Genomic DNA, 25,639 nt, shown 5'->3' on the forward strand with positions numbered 1-25,639 from the left:
ACCCAAGAGAGCTGAAGCTCCAAGATCAAGTTAAAGTGAGACACACGATGAGGTTAAGATAGGTGTGGGAGCATCAGAACATAGGTTTTGCTGGGTTTTAAAGTTTAAGGAGACTGGCAGGAAGTAGGAGGGAGTGGGAAATAGGGAAACAGTAACAGGACCGGGCTTGTCCGTGCTTAGTAACTGGCTTTGTCCTGAGGGCAACTGAGCCCTGGGCAGGACTTTGAGCGAGGGAATGGTCAGATTTGCATTTTTACCTCTCAGATGACTGGAGGATGGGCCAGGAAGGATGCCCCTGAAAGGCAGAGACACTCTAATATCCAGACTGTGGCCTTTCTCATTTGCCGCTAAAAAGAACCAGAGCTCCATTGGGAAATGGTGCCGAGAGGTGTGTGTAGATATGCTAGATGAACCTGGAACAGGATGTTATTTATAGCAGAAAGTCAACAAGCTGTCAAAAATGGTGTAACTCATAAGGACGCAGGCTCCTGGCTGAAGGTGGGATCATTTGAGCATCAATAGGAATTACAAGTATGAAGGAATGAAAAATGTTTTAAATCTGTAAGGTCAGTATTTTATTGGTCACTTTGAAGGGTGCTAGTACTTGTTAACAAAGGGAAGGAAACAAGCATTTATTTTTCCTGTATTAACAGTACTTCAGGGTAATCAAAAAGTAAGTGGAAGTTTGTAGGAATAGTCTAGCTGTTGGGCGGGAGGCGTGGGGTAACTGGGTGACGGCAACTGAGGAGGGCACTTGATGGGAGGAGCACTGGGTGTTACACTATATGTTGGCAAATTAAACTTCAATAAAAACAAAAAAAATTCCAGCAAATAGATGATGGAATTATAGGGTTAATTTGTCCCTATTTTGTAAACCTCTAATGAAATAATGAAGCAAGGTAATGACAAACAGCCACAATATCGTGAGACAACCTGACGTCATGTGCCCCCTGCTGGAAGTCAACAATACTTTCTTGCAAAAGAAAAAAAAAGTCCAAATCCTATTAAGTTCTAGATCTAAATACCAGTTTACAGGAAAGACATGAATCTGAGGACTGTGTTCAAATGACATCATGAGGATGCAAGCAGCAAAAACCAGTAAATGTAAAACTAAAGACAATCTGGATTCTTAAAAAAAAAAAAGACAAATGACAAAACGAAAAAACAAAAGACAGAAAGGAACCTAGATATTAAGAGCCATATCAATAAAATGCAAGCATGGATCCTGATTCAAATAAGCCAGCTATCAATGGAGACAACTGGGATAATTTGAACCTGTGGTTAACCATTCTCTAGGACGACCCTCTAAAATCCTAGCCTCCTGGTATTCACACCCTGTCACAATAAGGCGGGCTGGCATGTGTGTGACCCACACAAGGGTCATGAAAGGTCTTGGAGCTCCCTCCTTGGATCCCTGGTTCGTTTGCCCTGGGGGAAGCCAGGCAAGGTTCTAGGGCCATTCAAGCTGCCGTGTGGAGAACCCTTGTGGAGAGGACCGGAGCCCCTTGCCAACAGCCAGCACCCACTTGCCAGCCAGTGTCGATGAGCCGCATGGAAAGCAGGTCCTCCAGTACCTGTTGGACTTCCAGGTGACTGGCATCTCATGAGACTCCGATCCAGAACCAGCTAGATCATCTGCTCTCAGGTTTCCAACCCATAGAAAGTATGAGCAACAGGAGATGCCTGAGTGGCTCAGTGGTTGAGCAGCTGCCTTCAGCTCAGGCTGTGATCCCGGGATCTTGGGATCTTGGGATGGAGTCCCACATCAGGTTCCTCGTAGGGAGCTTGCTTCTTCCTCTGCCTATGTCTCTGCCTCTCTCTCTCTCTCTCTCTCTCTCTCTCTCTCTCTCTCTCTCTCTCGCTGCCTCTCATGGATAAATAAATAAAATCTTAAAAACCTATGAGCAACAATAAGTGTTTATTATTGTTTTAAACCACTAAGTTACACAGCAGTGGATAACATACAAATAGTGATTAGTTGATGATTTAAAGAATATTTAGGGGATCCCTGGGTGGCTCAGCGGTTTAGCGCCTGCCTTTGGCCCAGGGCGCGATCCTGGAGTCCCGGGATCGAGTCCCGCATTGGGGTCCCGGCATGGAGCCTTCTCCCTCCTGTGTCTCTGCCTCTTTCTCTCTCTCTATGTCTATCATAAATCAATCAATCAATCTTTAAAAAAATAAAGAATATTTAATGCATAAGTGAAGAATGTTATTGTGATTGTTATTTGAAAGTTATTTCAGATCATACTGAAGTATTTACAGATGCATTAAGATGCTGAGATTTGCTTCAAAATGCAGTTAGGTGGCAGCAGGCAGGGGGCGGTATAGATGAAGTGAATGGTTATGAGTTTATACTGGTTGTAGCAATGGACATACTCATAGTCCTCTTCTCTACTTTTTGTATTGTTGAAATTTGCTATAATAAAACATTATTAAAAATAAAACATTACAAAAAAAGGTACTTACGGTGGTCCACACAAGAGAGAAGATGGCTGCAATAGAGCAGTAGTTATAAGGGTTGTAGAAAAGATGATGGAAGCAAAATATTCAGAAAGCAAATGTTTAGGCCTTAATGATTGAACAGACCTGGGGAGGTGAGAAAGGAGAATCAAGGGTGACTCTGGGATCTGGATCGACCTACCGGACGCTTGCCAGCTGTGCAAGCTTGGACGACTTACTCAGCATCTCTGTGCTCATTTTCCCTCTCCCTCTGCTTCTCCCCCACCCCTCAAATAAATAAAAAGTCAACAACAACAACAACCCAGTACTACCTAAAGGATTAAGTTAATTAAAATACATAAAGCACTTAGAACAGTATTGAGCACATAGTAAACCCTCTAAGTGTTAGCGCTTCCACTGGGGCGGCCCAGGACTCCCGTGGGATGGTGGTTTTGGCTTTGGACATATTGAGAGTACAGTGGTGAGGGACTTTCATGAAGCTGTCAACAGGCATTTGCATCCCAATCTGAAGTTCAGGAGGGAAGCTGGAGATAGAGATGTGGATGATTTGATACATCTTATTTTATCTTATTTTTTATTTTTTAAATTTTTATTTAAACTCAGTTAAAATATAATGTATTATTGGTTTCAGAGGTAGAGTTCAGTGATTCATCAGTCTTACATAACATCCAGTGCTCATTATATCACGTGCCCTCCATAATGTTCATCACCCTGTGTCACCCTGTTCCCCCGCCCCCCTCCCCTTAGCAACCTTCAGTTTGTTTCCTATGATTAAAAGTCTCTTATGATTTGTCTCTCTCTCTCTGATTTTATCTTATTTGTTTTCCCTTCCCTTCCCCCGTGATCTTCTGTTTTGTTTCTTAAATTCCACATGAGTGAGGTCATATGATAACTGTCTTTCTCTGATTGACTTATTTCGCTTAGCATAATACCCTCTAGATCATCCAGGTCGTTGCAAATAGTAAGATTTCACTTTTTTTTGATGGCTGAGTAGTAGTCCATGGTGTGTGTGTGTGTGTGTGTGTGTGTGTGTGTGTGTGTATACATACATATACACCACATCTTCTTTATCCATTCATCTGTCAATGGACATCTGGGCTCTCTCCATGGTTTGGCTATTGTGGACATTGCTGCTATAATAATCATTGGGGTGCAGGTGCCCCTTTGGATCACTACATTTGTATCTTTGGGGTAAATTCCTAGTAGTGCAATTGCTGGGTCATGGGGTAGCCCTATTTTCAACTTTTTGAGGAATCTCCATACTGCAACCTCCAGAGTGGTTGCACCAGCTTGCATTCCCACCAGCAGAGTAAGAGGGTTCCCCTTTCTCCGCATCCTCGCCAACATCTGTCATTTCCTGACTTGTTCATTTTAGTCATTCTGGTTGTGGTGTGAAGTAGCATCTCATTGTGGTTTTGATTTGTATTTCCCTGATGATTTGGCACATTTTAAAACCTTAAGAGTGAGTCAGCCCTTTGGACTTCACCAAAGAAGATATACAAATGGCAATAAACACATGAAACAATGTTAAATATAATTAGATATTAGGCAAATGCGAACTAAAGCAACAATGAAATATACCTACTAGAATTGACTAAATTTTTTTTTAAAAATCGTGATAATACCAACTACTGGTAAAAATGTGGAGCAACTAGAGCCCTCATACTTTGCCAGTGGTAAAGTAAAATGGTACAACTCCTGGAAAACAATTTGGCAGTTTCTTATAAAATTAAGTATCATCCAACCCAGCAATTGCACAGTTTATCCTAGAAAAGTAAAAATGTGTGTTCAAACAAAATCTTGTACATGAATGTTTGGAGAAGCATTATTGGTAATAACCAAAATCTGGAACAATCCAAATATTCTTCAACAGGCAAATGGATAAACTAACTGTGGTCCATCCAGACAATGGAATGCTCCTCTGCAGTAAAATGGACTAAGCCATAGCTATATACAGCCACCTGGATGGATCTCAAGGCATTATTTTATGAAGAATGATTGAGCCCAACAGAACCCCAGGAAACTCGTATTTTTTTAAAGATTTTTATTTATTTATTCATGAGAGACACAGAGAGAGGCAGAGACACAGGCAGAGGGAGAAGCAGGCTCCATGCAGGGAGCCCGACGTGGGACTCGATCCCGGGACTCCAGGATCATGCCCTGGGCCAAAGGCAGACGTTAAACCGCTGAGCCACCCAGGGATCCCCAGGAACCTCATATTTAAGGAGCATATGGAAACCTAGTCCCTTGCTCTCTAACACAACACGTGCTGCCTAAGTTTGGGCCCTACTGAATCTTGCCTGAGCTAGTGCTCCAGCCTCTTTACTGGCCTCAGCCCCTCGCCTTGGGTCTCTCCAGTCCACACTGCACACTATTTCTAGATGGATCTTCCTGATAGTAAACACTGAACTTTTGGTTTTTTTTAAAGATTTTATTCATTTATTCATGAGAGACTCACAGAAAGAGGCAGAGACACAGGCAGAGGGAGAAGCAGGCTCCCTGTGGGGAGCTGATGTGGGTCTCAATCCCAGGACCCCAGGATCACGCCCTGAGCCGAAGGCAGATGCTCAACCGCTGAGCCACCCAGGTGTCCAACCCTGAACTTTTCAATAGCACATTTTTGCTGTCAGGCTAGAGTCCGACCTCCTCCTTTATACAGCTTACCTCTGTCCTCTCACTTTTCAATGCTCCAGCCATTATGAACTCATCTTTATGCTATAGAATGTTCCATTTGGTCCCTCACTGCGAGGCTTTGGAATTTAAATTTTTCTCTTTCTTTCTTTCTTTCTTTCTTTCTTTCTTTCTTTCTTTCTTTCTTCTTTCTTTCGATTGTATTGATCTATTTGACAGAGAGAGAGAGAGTGAGAGCACAAGCAGGGGGAGAGGGAGAAGCAGGCTCCCCACTGAGCAGGGAGCCTCATGCAGGGCTCGATCCCAAGACCCCCCGGAATCATGACCTGAGTTCAAGGCAGACGCTTCACGGACTGAGCCACCCAGACACCCCGGCATTTCAATTTTTCGGCCTAGAGCTCTTACCCAACCCTCTGGGTGTGACTCAGTCACCGCCACCCTGCTGGTCTAGGTCTTGCTAGCACCTCATCTAGGAAGACTGGCCTAGACCCCTTCAGCGGCCTCGGGAGTGCAGGGGTGCCCCCCATCACAGCACTAGCCACGTTCCCCTGGGATCAGCCACGGACTGTTTGGCACCAACCACTAGCACTGAGTCCCGAGGGAAGGGACCTGTCATCACATTCGCCTCTGGGCCCCCGGAGTCTAGCTGGGTGCTTCACACCCGCCGAGTGTCCAACAAATGTTTGTCGTCTAAACAACGGCGTGGGTGGATGAGGAAGGAGTGAGGTGGGAGGTCCAAGTGCCCACATTCATATTCTCTGGTCGGGCAACCCTGGGAGGGCACCCTGCATTCCCCCTTCTCTCCACTGGGTGACAGTTGAGGCCCGCAAACCTCTCAGATGGGCGCTGCTGCCGTTGCACCCCCTGGTGGCCACACATTTTCCAGCTGTTCTATTGGAAATGATTTTTTTTGTATCAAGAATCGCAAACAAAGAAAAGATGTGGTAAATTTAAATTAGGGAAAAATGACTCCTTGGAGTGCTCCTAGCCTGTGGGCTTCTACATGAGTGGGTGACGGAAGCTAGATTTCCTGCTGGCTTTTGCCACCTTGGGTCCCCCTGGGTGGCCCTACCGCCCAGACTCTTCCCTGCCCATCACTCTACCGTGAGGCCCTCACTGCCTTTATCAGAGCTCTGTCTCCAGTCGTCCCTCCCTGCACACGCATGTCACCCCGGGTACTTCAGTGTCCTGTGGATGACCCTTCACCCCCCAGCTCCCCGGTTCCCTGCAGTGACTTCCCTTCTGCCTCATTTCGGCCAGTGGCCCCGGATGTGAAAGTCCACCCTTCCGCTCTCAGGCCGCAGCCACACATGGATCTGACCCCCACTTCCTCCCCCTGCTTCTCCCCTCCGCTGTGCCAGCACCCACCCCCAGCCCTGCCCCTTCACCCCTGCTCCTCCCTGCAGCCCCTGCCTCCCTGCCCTGCTCTCATTCGAATGCGCACCCTGGAGGCCTCGGCCTTGGCCTAGTTACTTGAGCGCCCTCACCCTGAAGTGGGGATGACCACACGCAGGCCTGAAAGAGTGTGGGGTGGAAACCGAGTCACTACGGGTGAGCACTTAGAACAGGCCTGGCACAGCCTACGTGGTGTCTGCTCCCAGGGGTTATCAGCATCGTTCAAGCCGGAGCCCCTGGTGGTTGGCCACACCGGCCACCTCAGACTCCCTCATCAGCAAACCGGCCCTTGCACTAATCCCACCATCTTCCTTCTCCAGACTTAGCGCCAGGCCTCTGCACCCGTAAGACAAGAAACAGCAACCAGAGAGCTCCACGGCCCCTAGAGTGCTGCCACCAGCCTCCCCGCCTTCAGCCTCTGCTGGCTTGGAAAGCCTTGACTTGTCCTCAGCTCGGTCCCTCCGCTCTGTCGGCGGTGGCCATTCCACACCTTCGCCACGCTCCCCATCCACACGCTGTGGAAGTCTAAAGGCCCAAAGGGGTACCACTGATTGCGGTGAGTGGATAAACACGGCCACAATATTTTGTAGTTTCCCACCGACGTGTGATGGCCCCTCACCTCCCACACTCTGAGCCTCACAGCCCTGCATGTTCCCTACTCTGTTCCCATCTCCTGAAACGCCTCCAGAGGACCCTCCGGAGTCGCTGCTCCTCATCTGCAAGCTCCCTCTGGACACAGTCTCTGTGAAGAGCACCCCTCCCTTCCTGCCTCTTCCTGAGGACGCTGCTTCTTTCCCTCAGCTCGTGTGTCACCAGCCCAGAAGGTGTGCAGCCGCCACCCTTCAGCTCTACTTTCAGGCCCTTCTTCTTCCCTACAGTCCCTCAGCTTTAAATCTCCTGTTGACGTACGGTACTGCTCACTCTACCTCCCTTTTCCGCTCACCTATCAATCCCTGGGTTACTTCTCATTTCTGGAAGGCTTTAGCTCCTGCCTCATGCATTCCTTCTGATGCTAATCCTGTCCACATTCTCAGAGATTCCAACATCCACACACGGACAGTTCCATGATCTCTTCTCTTCCAGTGACCTTGCCCTTTACCCTGTCTGAACCACTCACTCCCATGGTCATTCCTGGTCCTTGTCATCACCGACAACTGCAATCCCTCTGTTAGCGTCCCAGAGCTGCTGTAACAAAGCACCACCCACTGGGCAGTTTGAACAACAGAACGTTATTGCCTCACGTTTCTGGAAGCTGCAAGTCTGAGATCAAAGTGTTGGCTGGGTTGGTTCCTTCTTGGAGACCATGAGGGAGCATCTGTTGCCTTCGGACCTCTTCCCTAACTTCTGGTGGTTTGCTGGCAATCGTCATTTGGCATTCCTTGGCCTGTAGACGCATCACCATAATCTCTGCCTGCATCTTCACATGGTCTCTCCCTGTGTCCCTATCTGTCCTTATGTCTTATTTTCTGCTTTTTGACACTGGTCATACTGGATTAGGGCCCACCCACATGACTTGTTTGAACTGGATTACCTCTGTAAGGCCTCCATTTCCAGATAAGGTCATGTTCTGAGGTACAGGACGGCACAATTTAACCCATAATACCTCCTATAAATTCAATCCCATGCATCCCACCCACCAATCACCACCTCATTTCTTCCCAACTCATTCCCTCTAGTACCCTATCTCCAATGTTCCTTTGATCCCACCATGACCTGCAGGCCACTGATCATCCCCCTCTCCCCTCACCATGCCTCTCTCCTTTATCATTCTCTCTTCCCTCTTTAACCAATGGAAAGCCCACAACTTCTCTCTCCTCTATGGTAGTCATTTCATAAATTGGCAGCCCTGGCTAGCCTATTCTGTACTTAACATGGCAGGAGAAAAAAACCAACACGTTTGTGTTAATAAGTCTCACTTTAGGGACGCCTGGGTGGCTAAGTGGTTGAGCATCTGCCTTTGGCTCAGGTCATGATCCTAGTCTTGGGATCGAGTCCCGCATTGGCTCCCCACAGGGAGCCTGCTTCTCCCTCTGCCTGGGTCTCTGCCTCTCTCAGTGTGTGTCTCATGAATAAATAAATAAAATGTTTTTAAAAAAAGTCTCACTCTAAGGGGTACCTGAGAGGCACAGTCAGTTGAGTGCTTGACTCTTGGTTTCTGCTTGGGTCGTGATCTTGGGGGGTGGGATCAGGCCCTGGTTGGACTCTGCACTCAGCATGGAGTCTGCTTGGGGCACTCTCTCCCTCTCTCTCTCTGTGCCCCTCCCCACTGTGTTCACGTTCTCTCTAAAATAAATAAATAAAACTTTAAAAAAATAAGTCTCGGGGATCCCTGGGTGGCGCAGCGGTTTGGCGCCTGCCTTTGGCCCAGGGCACGATCCTGGAGACCCGGGATCGAATCCCATGTCAGGCTCCCGGTGCATGGAGCCTGCTTCTCCCTCTGCCTGTGTCTCTGCCTCTCTCTCTCTCTCTGTATGACTATCGTAAATAAATAAAAAATAAAAATAAATAAATAAAAATAAAAAAATAAGTCTCACTTTAAACTCCTAATCACTTCAAGTGGATGCTTCATGCTACTTGGGAGCTCAATACATTCCCTAGTGTATGTACACTCTTGATCTTCTAGATGACTACTCATATTATCTCCCCTCTTCTCAAATCTCCAACAACTTGTTTTCCCATCCTTCCTCTTAGCTAATGACTTTGATTATTTCCTTGAAATAAAGCAATCACAAGAGTACTTCCATAAGCAGACACTCAATTGCCTTGTGTCTGCCTCGCTTCTGTACCTGTAGATTCTGCTTAGGGCCACACATGCCCTGGAGCCCAACAATTCCCTTTTCTCTCTCCTGGAATCATCAAATTTTCTCTATTTTACCTTTCCCATAAGTATGAGAAAATGCCTTAATTTCTTAAGAAATTAGATTAGGGGGATCCCTGGGTGGCGCAGCGGTTTGGCGCCTGCCTTTGGCCCAGGGCGCGATCCTGGAGACCCGGGATCAAATCCCACATCGGGCTCCCGGTGCATGGAGCCTGCTTCTCCCTCTGCCTGTGTCTCTGCCTCTCTCTCTCTCTCTGTGACTATCCTAAGTAAATAAAAATTAAAAAATTTAAAAAAAAAAGGATACAAGCTTTAAAAAAAAAAAAAGAAATTAGATTAGGGGATCCCTGGGTGGCTCAGTGGTTCAGCACCTGCCTTTGGCCCGGGGCGTGATCCTGGAGTTCCGGGATCGAGTCCCATATCAGGCTCCCTGCATGGAGCCTGCTTCTCCCTCTGCCTGTGTCTCTGCTTCTCTCTCTCTCTCTCTCTCTCTCTCATGAATAAATAAATAAATAAATATCTTTAAAAAAAAAGAAATTAGATTAGGATTTCTTAAGAAATCCTCTCTTAGGGATCCCTGGGTGGCGCAGCGGTTTGGCGCCTGCCTTTGGCCCAGGGCGCGATCCTGGAGACCCGGGATTGAATCCCACGTCGGGCTCCCGGTGTATGGAGCCTGCTTCTCCCTCTGCCTATGTCTCTGCCCCTCTCTCTCTCTCTGTTTTAAAAAAAAAAAAAACAAATGAAATCCTCTCTTAGGTGGACACCTGGATGGCTCAGTGGTTGAGCATCTGCCTTTGGCTCAGGGCATGATCCCGGGGTCCTGAGATCTAGTCCCACATTGGGCTCCCTGCAGGAAGCCTGCTTCTCCCTCTGCCTATGTCTCTGCCTCTGTTTCTCTGTCTCTCATGAATAAATAAATAGAATCTTAAAAAAAGAAAAAAGAAAAAGAAATCCTCTCTTAGGGCCTAGGAGGAGCAACTCTCCAATAGCAATGAGCATACCCAGGCTCTAGATCTTGGTTTCTAAATATCAAACCCCAGTAAAGGGCTCTTTGAAGAAATGGCTGATTCCAGGGTTGGGTTTAAGGAAAGTCCAAGATGAACTTTGAGCATGTCATGCCAGAAAGTACATCCTCAAAGAATGATGGGGGTTTGTCAAAGAGATGGAAGCCAACTTGAAGGGCCTCCTACTGGCCAAATCATGGACAATTTGAGCACCAAAGTAAATCATGATAGTAATAGATTACAAAACATTGAATAAAATGGGAAGTCATGAGTCCCTACTGATATAAGCAAATGAGTAAGTAGAAAGTTTGATGAAAATGAAACATTAAAAAAAAAAGAAAATGAAACATTTACACAGTTTCAAAGTACCCCCCATGTTCTTATTAATTATAAAGGGAAAATTATAATTTTGCAATTATAATGCATAATGAAGTCCAGTAAACATCAACTTAAGTAATGAAAATGAACATCCTTAGTAATGAGGTAAATGGCAATTATGGCCTGTAAAGTTAAAAAATGTCAAGGTCTCAAAAGTCAAGGACAGTTTGGGGGCGCCTGGATGGCTCAGTCAATTAAGCATCCAAATCTTGATGTCTGCTCAGGTCATGATTTCAGGGTTGTGAGATTGAACCCTATGTCAGGCTCCCTGCTGGGAGTGGAGCCTGCTTAGGATTCCCTCTCTCCTCTGCCCTCTGCCCCTCCCTCACCTCCCTTTCTTAAAAAAAAAAAAAAAAAAGTCAAGGACAGATTGAAGAATTGCTCCAGTTTGAAGGACACTAAAGAAATGTCTACAAGCAAGGTGCGACTTTTGTTTTTGTATTTTTTTAAGGATTTTATTTATTCATTTAGAGAGAGAGAGAGAGGCAGAGACACAGGCAGAGGGAGAAGCAGGCTCCATGCAGGAAGCCCGATGCGGGACTCGATCCCGGGTCTCCAGGATCGCACCCTGGGCTGCAGGCAGCACTAAACCGTTGCGCCACCGGGGCTGCCCAAGGTGCGACTTTTGAACTGGCTATAAATGACATTATTTGGACAACTGGTAAAACTTGGATGTGGTTCCAGGGACTAGATTGTCATTATATGTTATTCCTGATTTTGATGATGGTATGGGGCTTTATAAGAGAATGCTTTTATTTGTAGAAAATCTATAGTCAAGTATTGGGTGGTGGAACATCAAGTTGGCAGCTTTCAGCAGGCTAGGAGAAGAAAGTTTTTGTACTGTTCATGAAACAGTTATGTAAGTTTGAAATAGTTTCAAAATAAGACTTAAAAAAATAGCAAAGATTGCATTTCTTGACCCCACTCTCCCCTCCTGTTCTCTACTCCACTACTTCTTAGAAGAGTCATCTACACTCCAATCCTTTCTTTCCCCTTTTTTCTTGAACCACTTCAAACAGCTTTCGTTACCACTGATGCTCTCGCTAAGGTCACCAGTGACTACTGTATTGCTAAGTTAAAGAAACAATTTTCAATCCTTATCTTGACAGACACATCAGCAGAATTTGACACTGATTAATCTTTCTTGAAACATTTTCTGTATTTATATTCCAGGCCCCCACATCCTGTTGGTATTTTTTTTTTCAGTCTCCTCTGTGATCTCTCCTCATTTCCTCTGACCTCTGAAGAAATGAAGGATCCCTGGATTTTGGACTCAGACCTTTCTTCTTCTTACTGCTTTGTTGAGTTTTTTCAGTCCCCTGGCTTTAAATAACATCCATATGTTGATGACTTACTAATTTATATCTCTAGCTTAGGCTTCTTTTCTAAACTGTGGACTTCTATAACCAATTGCTTACTTCACATTTTCCATTGGATGTTGTCCAATAGCCATCTGAAATTTAACATGGCCAACACTTAACTCCTGATCTTCCCTCCCCCAAGTCTGCTCTATTTACTCTCCCCCTTATTGGTTAATGGCAACTTCTTCCTACCAATTGCTCCAAAACCCCTGGAGTTACCCTTGGCTCTTCTCTTTTCTTCACATCAATTACATTAGCAAATTTTATTGTCTACTGTACCCCTACCCTGGAACAGGTCGCCACCATCTGTCATTGGAGTTACCCAAGAGGCCCCCTTACTGGTCCGCTTCCATACTCTCCAGTTTATTCTTTATCACTCTCTATTGACTCCCCATTTCACTCTGAGTAAAAGTCAAAGTCCCTAGCATTGGGCCACAAGACTCTACATGGTCACTTACTCTGACCAAGTTGGCTGAGAATAAAAGTTTAATAATACTGAATTATGTAGGGGCACCTGGGTGGCTCAGTCGGTCAAGCATCTGCCTTTGGCTCAGGTTATGATCTCAGAGGGGAGTCTGCTTCTCCTTCTCCCCCCTGCCCCTCCCCCCACTCATGCTGTCTCTCTCTCTCAAATAAATACATAAAATCTTAAAAAAAAACCCAAATGATGTAGAAGATAGTCCCACTTATACAGTGTTAATGAAATGCAATTTGTTAATATCTATAAAATATTTAGATTAAGTATATGCTGTGACCTAGCAATTCCATTGGTAAAAATTTATCTTGTGAAAATACATAAGTGGCCAGACACACATATGCTATGTTCACTGCAGCATTATTTGTCATGGCAACACAAATTAACATGGCACATCCATACAATGGAAGACCACATATGGTAATGGAAATTCATAGGCTTTGGAAAGATCTCCAAGATATATTCTTAAATGCTAAAAGAGGGGCACCTGGGTGGCTCAGCAGTTGAGCATCTGCCTTTGGCTCAGGGTGTGATCCCAGGGTCCTGGCATCAAGTCCCACATCGGGCTCCCCGCAGGGAGCCTGCTTCTCCCTCTGCCTGTGTCTTTGCCTCTCTCTGTGTCTCTCATGAATAAATAAATAAAATATTTTTAAAAAATGTTAAAAGAAGTAGATTGGTTGGTAACTGTGGAATAATCTCATAGTTTAGTGAAAAGTTCAACATAAACATGCTCTGTGCGTGCATTTAAAACATGATTTGCAAAGGTTACCGATCAACTTGGGCTATGTCTGCAGAGTGAGGGTGGGAGCTGGAGTACAAAAAAGATGCGTCTTCCTATTCATTTTCAATTACTTTTTTTAAAAAAGAGAAAATATGCATTTTTTTGAAGATTTTAAAGAAAAAAATGCACTTTTATAATTTGCATGTCTTTAATAATTATAAAGATTTTATTTTTTTAATTAAAAAAAAGATTTTATTTATTTACTCATGAGAGACACAGAGAGAGAGGCAGAGACACAGGCAGAGGGAGAAGCAGGCTTCGTGCAAGAAGCCTGATGTGGGACTCGATCCCGGATCCCGAGATCACACCACACCCTGAACCGAAGTCTGAGGCTTAGCCGCTGAGCCACCCAGGTGTCCCGATTATAAAGATTTTTAAATGTTCATCCCCGAGATCCCTGGGTGGCGCAGCGGTTTGGCGCCTGCCTTTGGCCCAGGGCGCGATCCTGAAGACCCGGGATCGAGTCCCACGTCGGGCTCCCGGGGCATGAAGCCTGCTTCTCCCTCTGCCTGTGTCTCTTCCTCTCTCTCTCTCTCTGTGACTATCATAAATAAATAAAAAAAAAATTAAAAAAAAAGAACCTCAAAAAAAAAAAAATGTTCATCCCCGTCCCAAGATCAGAGAAACGCTCACCTGTATTTACTTCAAATTCATGTGTCTTTAAAAAATATATATGTTTGAATTAACTCACACAGGATTAAAGAATGGGTGTGTATATCTAGAGTTAGCTGCAGAGCATGACTGTTTCTTTCTTAAAACCTTTTTTTTGATAAAGAAAACAAAACATACTATTTGTAGAAAATCTAGCAATAAAAACTCTTGGCAACCCAGAGAAAACCTGTTAATATTTTAGGACATTTCCTGTAAAAGGCAGGGTGTCCAGTGATGTGGAACCTGAAATCTTCTGTCTTTTGCTGATGCCTTGATGCCATTTAGAGGGGTTAAGGGGGGCGGGGGCTGGCAGTTTTGCCTTGCTTTGTTTGGAAAATTCAGCAGAAGGGGTTGTACACGATGGTGAGGCAAACGTCACCCATTGTTCATGGGGAAAATAGTGAGGTCACCTTAATGCTGCAATCAGATGTTGCAAATGTGAGATGTGAAGCATTCTGGCATAGTGAAGATCAAATAGTCTCTTAGTCAAACCCTTCCTTCAAGTACAAGGAGAAACTGGCTCCCCAGGAGTGTCTTGAACTCACTGGCATGTCCCCCCTTCACAGAATTACTTCAGATGGAGGGTGCACACAGTTCTGTGGGCTGTGAGATGGCTCATCTGGGCCCACGACCCCTTAGCAGGACACAGGCGGGGGGTGGGGGGAGTGTATTTAGGAATGAGAGCCTCCTACCTGCTCCAGCAGTCCATAGGGCAGGGCCAGCCCCAAGGAACCAGGTGTGGCTGATGCTGCTGGCCCACATTGCCCCAGGGCCCAAGGTGACAGTGCATTTTTTAAAAAAAAGATTTTATTTATGAGAGAGAGAGAGAGAGAGAGAGAGAGAGAGAGGCAGAGACACAGGCAGAGGGAGAAGCAGACTCCATGCCGGGAGCCCAATGTGGGACTCGATCCCAGGACCCAGGGATCATGACCTGAGCCAAAGGCTGACGCTTAACTGCCAAGCCATCCAGGCACCCCGACAATTTGCATTTGCAAACCCTGCAGAACAGAGCTGGACCCTGGTGACAGAAACACGATGGACCATTCAGTCTCAGCTTGCCAGAGGTGGAGTCCAGAGTCAAAGCCACCTCGCCAAACTCTTTCCCCGGAAAGGACATAGGGTAAATATCCTGCAGGCGAACAATTCTGTGCTAGCAAGGAAATGAGGTAATACATCAAGTTTCCAGCAGAGAAAGGCTCTTGAAACCCCAGAAATAAAAAGTGAGGAGGACTTAGCCTTGGGAATCGCCCTTCTGGCAGGAGGCAGGTTAGCAGTTTGGCAATATCATATCATACTTGAGCCCATGAGAGCGGAAGGGACAGTGGGATAGGACCTGGGAGGGGAAGACGGAGGTGCAAAAATGGGATTCGGACATTTAAAGGAAACCAAGATATCTGATGTGACCCTTCTCTAAGTCTTTTCAATTTCTTCCACGACATGCAACCAAGGGAAATTGGTGGGAGGGAGAGAGCCAGCCTGAAGGAAGAAGAGAGCTAAGGACAAAAGTGGTCCAGTGCAACCTCCCAATCTTCCCTCCATTGATAAGGAAAACCAAGGCCCAGAGAAAGGATGCAACTTTCCTGCAAAACCAGACTCAATGGCTAAGACTCTTGACTTCCAGTCTAGTGCTCTCAAGCCCTGCCCATCAGGAGTGATCCGCAGGCCAAAAAGGAAGGAGGCAATTAATGTCGTTCCAGAACAAAACAAAGCTACACACTTGAAAAGGAATCACTCTCGTCAGCTCCGTCACTTCTCGGCCTTAGGAAACCATTGAATGTTTCCAAGCCTTGACGTCCTCATCCCTGAGAGGAGGCTCTGGTGGGCATTAGGGATCAGGAGGCTGGGGGTGCAGTAGAGATTTATTTTAAGGGGGCAGTTCTTCTATGGCTCTCTGGAGCATTCCAGCTGGAGACCCCACTGCAAGGCGCTAGTATAAAGGGAAGCCCTGACCCCCTCCTGACCCCCACCTTCCTTAGGCCGCCCAGAGCAAGGAAGGCGGCCAGTGGTATCACCGAGGTGTGAATGGGCCCATTCACACTACTACTCCCTGCCAGGCACCCCGACCTCAGCTCTGCAAGCCTGTGGTGTCAACGCAGACCATGTTCACCACAGGGCCTCCCATCCCCGTGATGAACTGTCCAGAATCCCAGCCCCAAGGCCAGGGGTACCGAGTACATGCTGCCCAGGGGGCCTTCAGACCATACGTCGTGGGGAGAGGCTAAGTGCTAGGTCAGGTGGGCATTCTAGACAAGTCACTCCACATCTGGCAACCTGGGCAGGAAGGAAGCCTTCCCAGACCCAACTTGGCCGGCCAGTGTATGACGGTCTGGCTGCACCCTGGTTTACCTTCAGGTAATGTGCAGCTCCACGCCCAGTGGGAAATCCGAGGGCTTAGAAGGCCACAGCCACCCCATGGCCTTTTTGTGCCGTGTGGGGAGGACAAAATAGCTCCTAGAAGCCTAGACCCTTCCCCACAGCCTCATTCTTGGCCTTTCCTGAATTAAGAATTTCAGAGCACGGGGGAACTTCTAGTTGAGATCTGAGGTAGAAATAGGGGCAAGAAGATCTGGGGGGAAGCCCAATGTCTGAGGAGGGCTAAGAAGGTGGCAACAGGAGGCTACGGACACTTTATGTACACGTCAGCCCCCAAAGCTTGCGTTGTTGCACATCCTATCTGTCCCCTCCCAGCCCAGTGTGTATAGGAGTTGGAGTGCACGCCCAGGGCCACCAACCCCCCAGGCGGCCTGGCCTTCCGCCCTACCCAAGGGGCATCCCCAACCCCGGGTGGCATTCCAGGTCTGAGCAGCCCCACCTCCCCACCCCCACCCAGTTACCTATTTATTTATTTATTTATTTATTTATTTATTTATTTATGATAGAGAGAGAGAGGCAGAGGAGGAGGGAGAAGCAGGCTCCATGCTGGGAGCCCGATGCGGGACTCGATCCCGGGACTCCAGGATCGTGCCCTGGGCCAAAGGCAGGCACCAAACCGCTGAGCCACCCAGGGATCCCCACCCAGTTACCTTTTAAGGTGGGGCTGCCTTACAAGGGCACCTAAGGCAAAGTCTAAGGTCCTGGGGTCCCTGGCCCTGGTGCCCATGCAGCCTCCACCCACCTGTCCATCCCCGAGTCCTCCCCCAGAAAAAAAAAAAACAAACCAAAAAAAAACTGGGAGTCCAGGCCAGGGAGGGGCCTCCACATTTTATTAGGAAGAGGGCTGGAAGAAGCAGAGGCTGGAAGCAGAGCAGCCGAGTTCTTAAGGACAGATAAATTAACCGCAGTGCGGGGACGGGGGTGGGTGGGGACTGGTCCAGGCGCTTTAATATAAAAAAACAACAAAAAGACAGACAGACGGACCCCAAAGACGCGGGGCGGGGGAGGGCAGCACCATCCAGACGGCGGGGGCCAGGGCAGACAGGGAGAGAAGGCAGCGCGGCCCTTCGCCCCCGACTCCAGCGCCCGGCGGGGCGGGCGGAGCTGGCACAGCTGGCACAGCTGGAGGGCGGAGCCCAGCACCTCGGACGGCCCAGCCGGGCGGGTCTCTGCCCAGCCTCAGCCCTGACTCCCGCAGGACGACAGCGAGTCGTAGAGGGAGTCGCTCAGAGACTCGGAGGTCTCCAGGCCCGGGGGACCCCCGCTGGCCCCTCGCCCGTCCTCGCCCACGTCCGACGTGCTGGGCGTGCGGCTGCCCCCGAAGGCGGGGCCCTGGGGCGGCGGGGCCGGGCGGCTGGTGGGCTCCAGGCTCCGCTTGCGATCGACCGGCAGGGCCTGGGGGGGACGGGGAAGGGGGGGCTCAGGAGGCCGCAGGGCCTGGGGGGGAAGGGGGGAGCTCAGGAGGTCGCAGGGTCTGGGGGGGAGGGGGGAGCTCAGGAGGTCGCAGGGTGGGGGGAGGGGGGAGCTCAGGAGGCCGCAGGGCCTGGGGGGGAGAAGGAAGGGGGGGCTCAGGAGGCCGCAGGGTCTGGGGGGGAGGGGGGAGCTCAGGAGGCCGCAGGGCCTGGGGGGGAGCTCAGGAGGCCGCAGGGCCTGGGGGGGGAGGAGGGAGCTCAGGAGGCCGCAGGGCCTGGGGGGGGGGAGGGGGGAGCTCAGGAGGCCGCAGGGCCTGGGGGGGAGCTCAGGAGGCCGTGGCTCCCTGGCGCGGGGGGGTGGGGTGGGGTGGTGGGGGAGCCCCAGTCGTCCCTCCTGCCCTCCGGCCCCCCACCCCCACCCAGGCGGTGGCCGCGCTCACCATGGGGGTCCTGGGCAGCCCCTCCAGCTGTCGCGCCGGGCAGAGGAAAGGGTCGGCGGAGCTGCCGGCTGCCCTGGCGTTGGGGAAGGTCCAGTTCTTAGCCAGCTGGACGGGGGCGGGAGGGCCCGGGTCTTCACAGGGATCTGCGTGGGGACAAGGGAAGGCGGGAGGTGGCGCGTGGGGCTCCCGGGCCGCCCGCCCCCCTGCGCAGACACTCACCGTCGGGGCAGGCCTGATGGCCCCGGTGGCCCGGGGGCGCGGCGAGCAGCGCGGGGAAGGCCGGCAAGCTGGGGTGCCGCCCGCCCACCAGCAGCTCCTCCAGGCCCGGCACCTCCCGCTCCAGCGTGTGGGCGCGCCGGGGGACTTTGGTAAGGGGCGGGGGCCGAGCTGGGGGCACTCCGGGGCCGGGGTCCAGCCGCGGGGGCTTGGTCTTGGGAAGATTCTTGCTGGGGGTCCCATTGCTGCCGTGGTCTGGGGGCGGAAAGGTCCCAATGCCACTGTCCAGGGTGCGAGTCAAGGAGCCACAGGCTGGGGGAGGGGACGGTAAGTCAAGGACGGGAGGCTGCAGGTTCAGCCCCTCTGCTTCCTGCCCCAGCCCAGGCTCCAGCCCCTCCAGGCCCAGCAGGCTGTCATCCCTGGCCACTCCTCCCCCAACTCCCCCAGACTTGGGCCAGGTGCCCAAGGGCAGGGAGGGATTTAGTTCTGTGCAGCCCCGGTGCCCACCTGGTGCTTGGCACCAAGAGGGCACTCAGGGCCTGGTACCTGCTTCAGTGACGGGAAAAGGGTAAAGTGGGCAGGGGACAAGGGGCAGGTCCCATCCTGGGTCCCTGACCCTGCTGACCTGTGAAGTGTGAGGTGGGCACTGGCTCAGCCAGGCTGTCCTCTGAGGGCATCTCTTCCCGCCTTCCCGGCTCGCTGTTGGGCTGCGTGGGGGTACAGGAGACCTCAGAACCCATTCCTCTCACCTCCACCCGTACCCCTCCCCAAGCTCTGCCATGAGGACACTATGGGTCTGAGAGCCTGCAGCCCACTGGGCCCCAGAGACCGTGGTGCACCTGGCAGCTTCCACGACCCAGGGCAGGGGAACCCTCCAGGGGTGCAAGACCTGGCCGGGCCCCAGAGCTGGGCCCAATACCTAGCAGCCAAGAACCTACCTTTCCAGGAGGTTTTCCACAGCCCTGAAGAGGCCCCACCAGGCCGTTTCGAGGCCCACAGGCTGGCCAGGGGTTCTTGGGGTCAGAGGACACTGACTGGAAATCGCCATACTCGGGTTTGGGCTCCCGCCAGTTCTTGGGCGGCAGCTCCTTGCCATCCACCCTACAGGCAGCAGTGCACACGAAGGTGAGGGGAGGCGTGGGTCCACCCAGACTTTCTGACCTCACTCCCTCCAATGCTGCTGGGCCTAGTACAATACCCACTGCCCCCCAGGATAGGGGACCTATCCCTGGTGGCTGCCCCCCATTAAGTCCTCCTGATGCTGGGAAAAGGCAGAGACCTAGGGAAAACCTCAGAGAAATGGCAGGGGAGATGGGACAAGTTCCCCAAAGCTACACAGGGTCAAGCCTAGAGACTTCTCAACGCCATCTGCTAGCAGACGGCAGATGCATCACCTCCTGGTCCACACGTGACACACCCCGCGGGCCCCAGCTGAACTCAAGCGCCCTTGCTGTCCAAGCCACACCCCACCCGGTGCCCAACCCCTAGGGACATTGTGCTTCATCTGGCTCAGACGGAGAAACCCCAAGATGGGATGGCCCCTTCTCTGAACCCCATTTCCACTGCTGAGTCTGTGGCAGGCAGCAATGGGCACCTCCTTGCTCTATAGGATAGGAAATCCCAGAGTAAGACCTTTATCAGCCCACGTTTAGGAACTAGTGGTCCCTGAACTACGGCCTCATCTGATGCTGGAGACAACTTAGGAAAATGTGGCCTGTTAATTCTCCTTAAATGAGAAACTGGGTGTCAGGACATGCAATGTCAGACGGCCAGAGAGGAGGCGAGCTGGGGCCCAGACCCCCGGCTTCCGATTCAAAGCCCCATCTTTCCTCGGGGCCCGGCCACGAAGCTCCAGATGCTTTGGTGGCACTTTCCTTGACCTCCTAGCCTCTTGGCTCTCGGGATAAGCAGGCCCAGCCCCAGGTGTGCCCATGGAGGGAAAGGGCCCCCCCCACTCCCGAGCACCCCCTGACCTGGCTGGCTGACTGGTCCCAGGCCCTCACCTGTTGAGCAGCTGCTGCATGAAGGTGTCTGCGCCCTGGTACATGCCAGCCAGCTGGCCTTGCACCTGCCCCAGCCCTGCACTTGGCCCCGGTGCCGGTCCTCCGGGCCGTGGCCGGGCCCGGCTGCTCAGATAGGCCTTCTCCTCCTCCAGTGCCCGGCGGAGGTCTTCTGCTTTGGCCATCAACTTGGAGATGTTGAGGCTCTCAGCCTCCAGCTTCCGGGCTTCCATCTTGACCTCCTTCCGGAGTGGGGAGCCCCCGCTGGCCCCTTCCTTGCTCTTGGTGGTCTCTGTGCGGCGGTTGAGCGCGGGCAGTTTGCTCTTCTTAAGGCCGAACCAGCTGGCGATGCTGCTGGTGTTGCGGTGCTTGACCTCGGTGCTTGGCGCCCGCTCCTGGCCCTGCAGCCGCAGCACGTTCTCCTCGATGCCCTTCATCACCTTCTCCTCGATGGCTGAGTGTGGGGCCCGCCCCTCGGGGCCTTGGCTTGGGTCGGCAGGGCCAGGTGCGGGGGACGGAGGCTGGGCCGCAGGGCCGCCACAGTCCGCCCACGGGGGGCCCTTCCCCTTGTCAGGCTTCGGGGGCTCCTTAGTGGTCGGTGGGGCCACAGGCCGGGGCACCACCTTGGTGGGTGACTTGGACGGTAGCTTCGTAGGGCTGCCATGGGGGCTCTTATTGGGCTTGCCAAGGCTGGGGGCTGAGGTTGGCACTTTGGCAGGGGTGCGGGGTACCTGAGGGCACAGGGCCCCTGCCAGCCGGCTCTTGGCCAGCTCCACTTTGGTGAGGCAGCTCCTCGGGGAGACAGGCTCCAGGTCCACCCGGGCCCCCATGGAGTGAGAGGAGTAGACCCGGGCCGCGGGGTCCCCCAGGAGCCCAGGTTCTTGCTGCTTTAGGCTACTTGTGCCTAAGGCCACTGCCCCCCGTGGGGTCCCCTTGGCTTCTGGCCCTTCGGGAGGCCTGGGGGCGGGGGGTGCCACTTCTCCAGTGCTCTCCCCCGACCTCCCTGCTCCCCGGGCCTTCTCGGTGCCAGGCCTGGCTGGCACTCCATTTTTCTCTGGCCCCTCGGGGCAGGTCTTCAGTTTCCCCAGGGCTGCCAGTCTGTCCCGCAGAGGGGTAGAGCCAAGATCCCCAGGTCGCCGCCCTGCCCCCTGGCTGGGCTTCTTGGATGAGCTGCTGGGGGTCCTGCGGCCAGGATGGGGAGACTCTGGGCCTGCTTTGTCCAAACTCTTCTCCTGGGCACTCACATAGGAGCAGGATTCCGGGAGGCAGGGGCTGGGGGGAGCTCCGGGACTTCTGAGGACCTCAGGGGCCCGTGGCACCTCCAGAGTTAATTGTGGGTAGGTGGGTACCTGCAGTGGGGATGGAGGTGGCTCTGGGGAAGGTCCCCTATAGGTGCTCCGGGAAAGGTCCAGGATGTTCTCGTAGCAGGGAGATACCACGGGTCCCGGGGACAGCGTGGCGGACAAGGCTGGCTGGGGAGGTCTGAGTTGCGCGGAGTCCAGGGCTGTGGAGCAGGGTGAGGGGCTGGTGGGTAGGCCCTGTGCTCCGTCCGGGGACAGCTCTCCTCCACCCAGACCCCTGCGAGCCAGCAGTGGGGACGGGCTGCCATCAGAACCACTGTTTCGACAGGGAATTCGGGAGTTCCGGGGAAGCTGGGGGCTGAGCTGGGGGCCTCCTGGACTGGGGACCTTCTCCGAAGCTGGAGGCAGCTTTAGAAACTTGAGACCTCTGGCTGGAGAGGGCAGAAGGGGTCCCTGGCCTTCCCCAGGAGAAGGGGGGCCAATTTGGAGCTTGCTTTTCACCTGAGATGAGGAGTAGGGGTGGCCAGGCCGCGAGCCCAGGGGGGCATCACCCGCACCCACGAACATGCTGAGGAAGGGGAGGGGCCCCTGGCCCTCTGAGGTAGCACCAAAGCCCGGCCTCTGGGCCTCTGGGATACCCCCGCCCCAAGCTGACTTGGGGAGGCCTTTGGACTTGGACAGCTGCGGGGGCCCCTGGTCTGGAGAAGATGGCTGCCCGGGACCGGCTTGGTCCCCGCTGAGTGGGCCTGCTGCAGCCCCGGCCAAGAAGGCCTGTAAGTAAGACTCTGTGTCCTCAAGGAGCTGGCCCAGGTTCAACTGTTTGCGGGCCAGGGCCCCAAGCAGGGTGTCAGGGCTGGGTGCCTCGTTGGGGTCGCCTGCCTCATCGGAGGAGGAGGAGGAGCTGCTGCCTGGGGCACAGGGTGGCCCAGAGCCAGTGCCTTGGGTCTGGGAGGAGCCCCTACTAGGGCCCCAGGGCCGCCCAGCACCCTCTTCCTCCCCTGGGCCCCCCAAGAGGCGTTCCCAGTGTAGCAGGCCTCCCAGGCCCCCAGGGCCTAGTAGTAGGTAGGGGGCCCAGGATGACGGTTCTGGCTGAGGTGGGCCACACAGCTCGCCGTTGATGGGCTCTGGGGAGCCGGGCCCCTCGCCTGGAGGCCGCCAGGGGGTGGCAGGCGAGCAAAGAAGCAAGGGGTCGGTCTCTTCCAGGGCTCTTAGCACCTCCAGGATCTGGGCCTTCTTTCGAAGGAACGGGGATAGGGCATCCAGTGCTGGGGGTGGGGCAGCCGGGGGTCCTGGGCCTCCTGGCCGCAGCTGCTGCTCCCAACACACCTTGGGGGAGAAACGACATGAGGGGGAGCCCACGTGCAGGCCTAGGACCCGAGCTGGGCCAAACCGAGTGTGTCAGAACACAGCTGGCCTGCTTTTGTCTGAGTCCCCAAAAGGAATTAACAGCCTCTCCGATACGACAGCTCAGCTTCCAAGTCACCAAGCCCTGATTCCCCCACTCTTCCTCCTGGTGGGCCTGGGGTTGGGCGGGCGCCCCACCTCCCTTCCTGGTTATCCCAACACCGCCCCCCCCCCCACAACCCACTACTCTTTGGGTTAGCAGGGCCAACACCACTGACGTGGTATCTATGTTTGCCCCGGGGGAGGGAGGCCTGTCCATTTTCTAGGCTCCAGAAAGAACACAGAGACTCAAGAAGGGGACGTGATGCGGCCAAGAGCTAAGTCAGTCGCTGCCAGCAAGCCCAGGCCTTCTCGGGTCAGACAGCCGTCCTGCTGCCCTACTCCCCACGGTGGAGGGAACTGGGACCACTCTCCCTGTTTCTGCCCTGCTCCTCCTGGGGCCAGCTCCTCTAGCACGGTGCTTAGCGACACAGGCTCTGCAGCCAGACTGCGCAGGTTCCAGTCCTAGGTCTACTGCTCAGTTAGCTAGGTGGACTTCGGCAAGTTATTTAACCTCTAAGCTTCACGGCATCGTCTACAAAAAGGGATGGCTAATCATGCTTAACCTCACAAAATAAATAAAATCAGGGAAGCAAAAGAATAAACGGATACTAGTTCTAGACTTGAAGAAGTAAGTATATAGACAATTGGAAGTAGACGCCAAAAATTATTTGAAAAAATATATAAACGAGATCCAGGTGTTCAGCACAGTGTCTGGCACGGAGTGAGAGCTCAGGAAATGTTAAGGACGCATCTTACTAACGCTCACTCACCCTGCTTGCAAGGCTAGCTAGTGACTGGCAGGGGGACTCTGTTTCTCTGGGTGTGAGGCTGCCAGCTGAGGGCTCACGCCCAGGCGGACAAGGATCTGCCCCTCCCCTGGGAGTCCTTAGGATACAGCAACGGGGTACGGACTCGAGACTCCGTAGCCAGAGAAGCCACGGGCCACTGTGCCCGGCCCTCCTACCTCTCTCTGCCCAGCACAGTGCCCCAGAGGCAGCGAAGTGGTCGGTCCCTCGGCAGAGCTCAGGGACGGAGAGGCTGGTGGCTCGGACGGAGGCTGGAGTGGCGTAAGTGGGATCTGCAGGCGAGAGGCAGAGTTAGCACAGGGGCCGTCTGTCCCAGGTCTCTACCCCCTCCCCATGGGAAGGGCCGTCTTCCAAGTCTGCTCCTTCAGGGACGTGTCTTGGCCTACAGTGCAGCTTTCACCACGCTGTCCCCCCCGACTCGGTCAGAGGAGGAGCCTTGGGAGAGGGCGCAGAGGAAGGATGAAGAAGTGTGAGCCCGGGGGCAGGGAGATGGGACCGGTCGGGGGCTTTAGAGAAAGAAGACTGCGCCTGGGGGGCCGAGGGCAGCGGCAAGCCTAATTTGGGTGCCCCTGGCAGCTCTAGGACCACTCTTCTTCCCGATTACGGAGAGGCCCCACCTCGAATGGCCCCTTCCTGTTCTCACTGCCTGTGACCCCAGCATCACAGGGATGGCTGAGACTAATGGAAAGGCATTTGTTACCGGGTCCAAAAAAAGAGATGGCAGGAATTATCATCTCGGTCTCCCCCAACTGGTCTCTGAGGATGACAAAGGTACTGCTGTTTAACCTCAGCTCAACTTCGCTCTCAGTCCCTGAGAATGTCATTTCCATCTCCGAGGCATCTCGACTAGCCATGAGTCAGCTTTACACTCCTGCCTCTGTGGATTCCTCTCTGGCTGGCCAGCGGCGGCCCAGATCCTCACTCCTCCTCCGGCCTGGATGCTGCTCAGCACTCGTCTCCCTGACCTCGTTTGGTGGCTTCACAAACGTCTTATCTAACAAAGCAGCTGAAAGTATTCTTTTTTCTTTTTCATCTAAAGCGTCTTTGTGCTCAAAGCCTCCTGTCCCTGCCCACTGCCTAAGGAGACAAGTCTGGACTCCTCTGCCGGCAGTCTGGGCCCGGCCTGCTGGTCCTTCTCTGACGCCACCTCTGGTCCTCACTCACTGCTCCTTCACGCAGCCTTTGTGCCAGCCCAGCGGAGTGGCTTGCTTCTGCAGAGGCTTCCCTGTAGTTCCTTCCGCAGGGCATCCCTTCTCCCCACCCTCAACTCTACTTCTTATTTATTTTTTTTAAGATTTTATTTATTTATTCATGAGAGACACACAGAGAGAGAGAGGCAGAGACATAGGCAGGGGGAGAAGCAGGCTCCCTGTGGGATCCCAGGACCTGGGATCACGACCTGAGCCAAAGGCAGATGCTCAACCACTGAGCCACCCAGGTGCCCCTCAACTCTCCTTTTTAAATCTCCCATCCAGCGAGGGCCAGGTCACCTCCTTAAGGCCACTCCGCTGGCCTCTCTGCACTCCTGGACAGCGCTGTCACTCTGCCCCAACCTCTGGCTGTCTAGGGACCTGCCTGAAGCCCCAAGCAGTCCAGCCCTCAGGGTTTATGTGCTCTGCACAGACCACAGCCCTGTCCAATTCCATATACGTGTTGGCAAAGGCGCCGCTCTCAGTAAGAGCTTAATTAGC

General features: G+C 52.5%; 1 protein-coding gene across 3 annotated transcripts in view; it reads right to left on the minus strand.

Moving 5' to 3' along the window:
* Positions 1–17,123: 17,123 nt before the first annotated feature.
* NCKAP5L (NCK associated protein 5 like) overlaps positions 17,124–25,639 on the minus strand; it is a 30,210-nt gene continuing 21,694 nt past the window's right edge. For all 3 annotated transcript variants that reach the window (XM_055336846.1, XM_055336847.1, XM_055336848.1), the window contains 7 exons: positions 24,107–24,220; positions 20,399–23,022; positions 19,334–19,496; positions 19,021–19,102; positions 18,399–18,707; positions 18,180–18,322; positions 17,124–17,722 (listed from right to left, as the gene is read on the minus strand). In XM_055336846.1, coding sequence (XP_055192821.1) covers positions 17,507–17,722; positions 18,180–18,322; positions 18,399–18,707; positions 19,021–19,102; positions 19,334–19,496; positions 20,399–23,022; positions 24,107–24,220 — 3,651 coding nt within the window. In that variant the 3' untranslated portion in view covers positions 17,124–17,506. The remainder of the gene's footprint in view (positions 17,723–18,179; positions 18,323–18,398; positions 18,708–19,020; positions 19,103–19,333; positions 19,497–20,398; positions 23,023–24,106; positions 24,221–25,639) is intronic.

Source organism: Nyctereutes procyonoides, unplaced genomic scaffold (assembly GCF_905146905.1).
Source record: "Nyctereutes procyonoides isolate TBG_1078 unplaced genomic scaffold, NYPRO_anot_genome, whole genome shotgun sequence".
In the NCBI taxonomy this organism is placed as follows: Eukaryota; Metazoa; Chordata; class Mammalia; order Carnivora; family Canidae; genus Nyctereutes; species Nyctereutes procyonoides.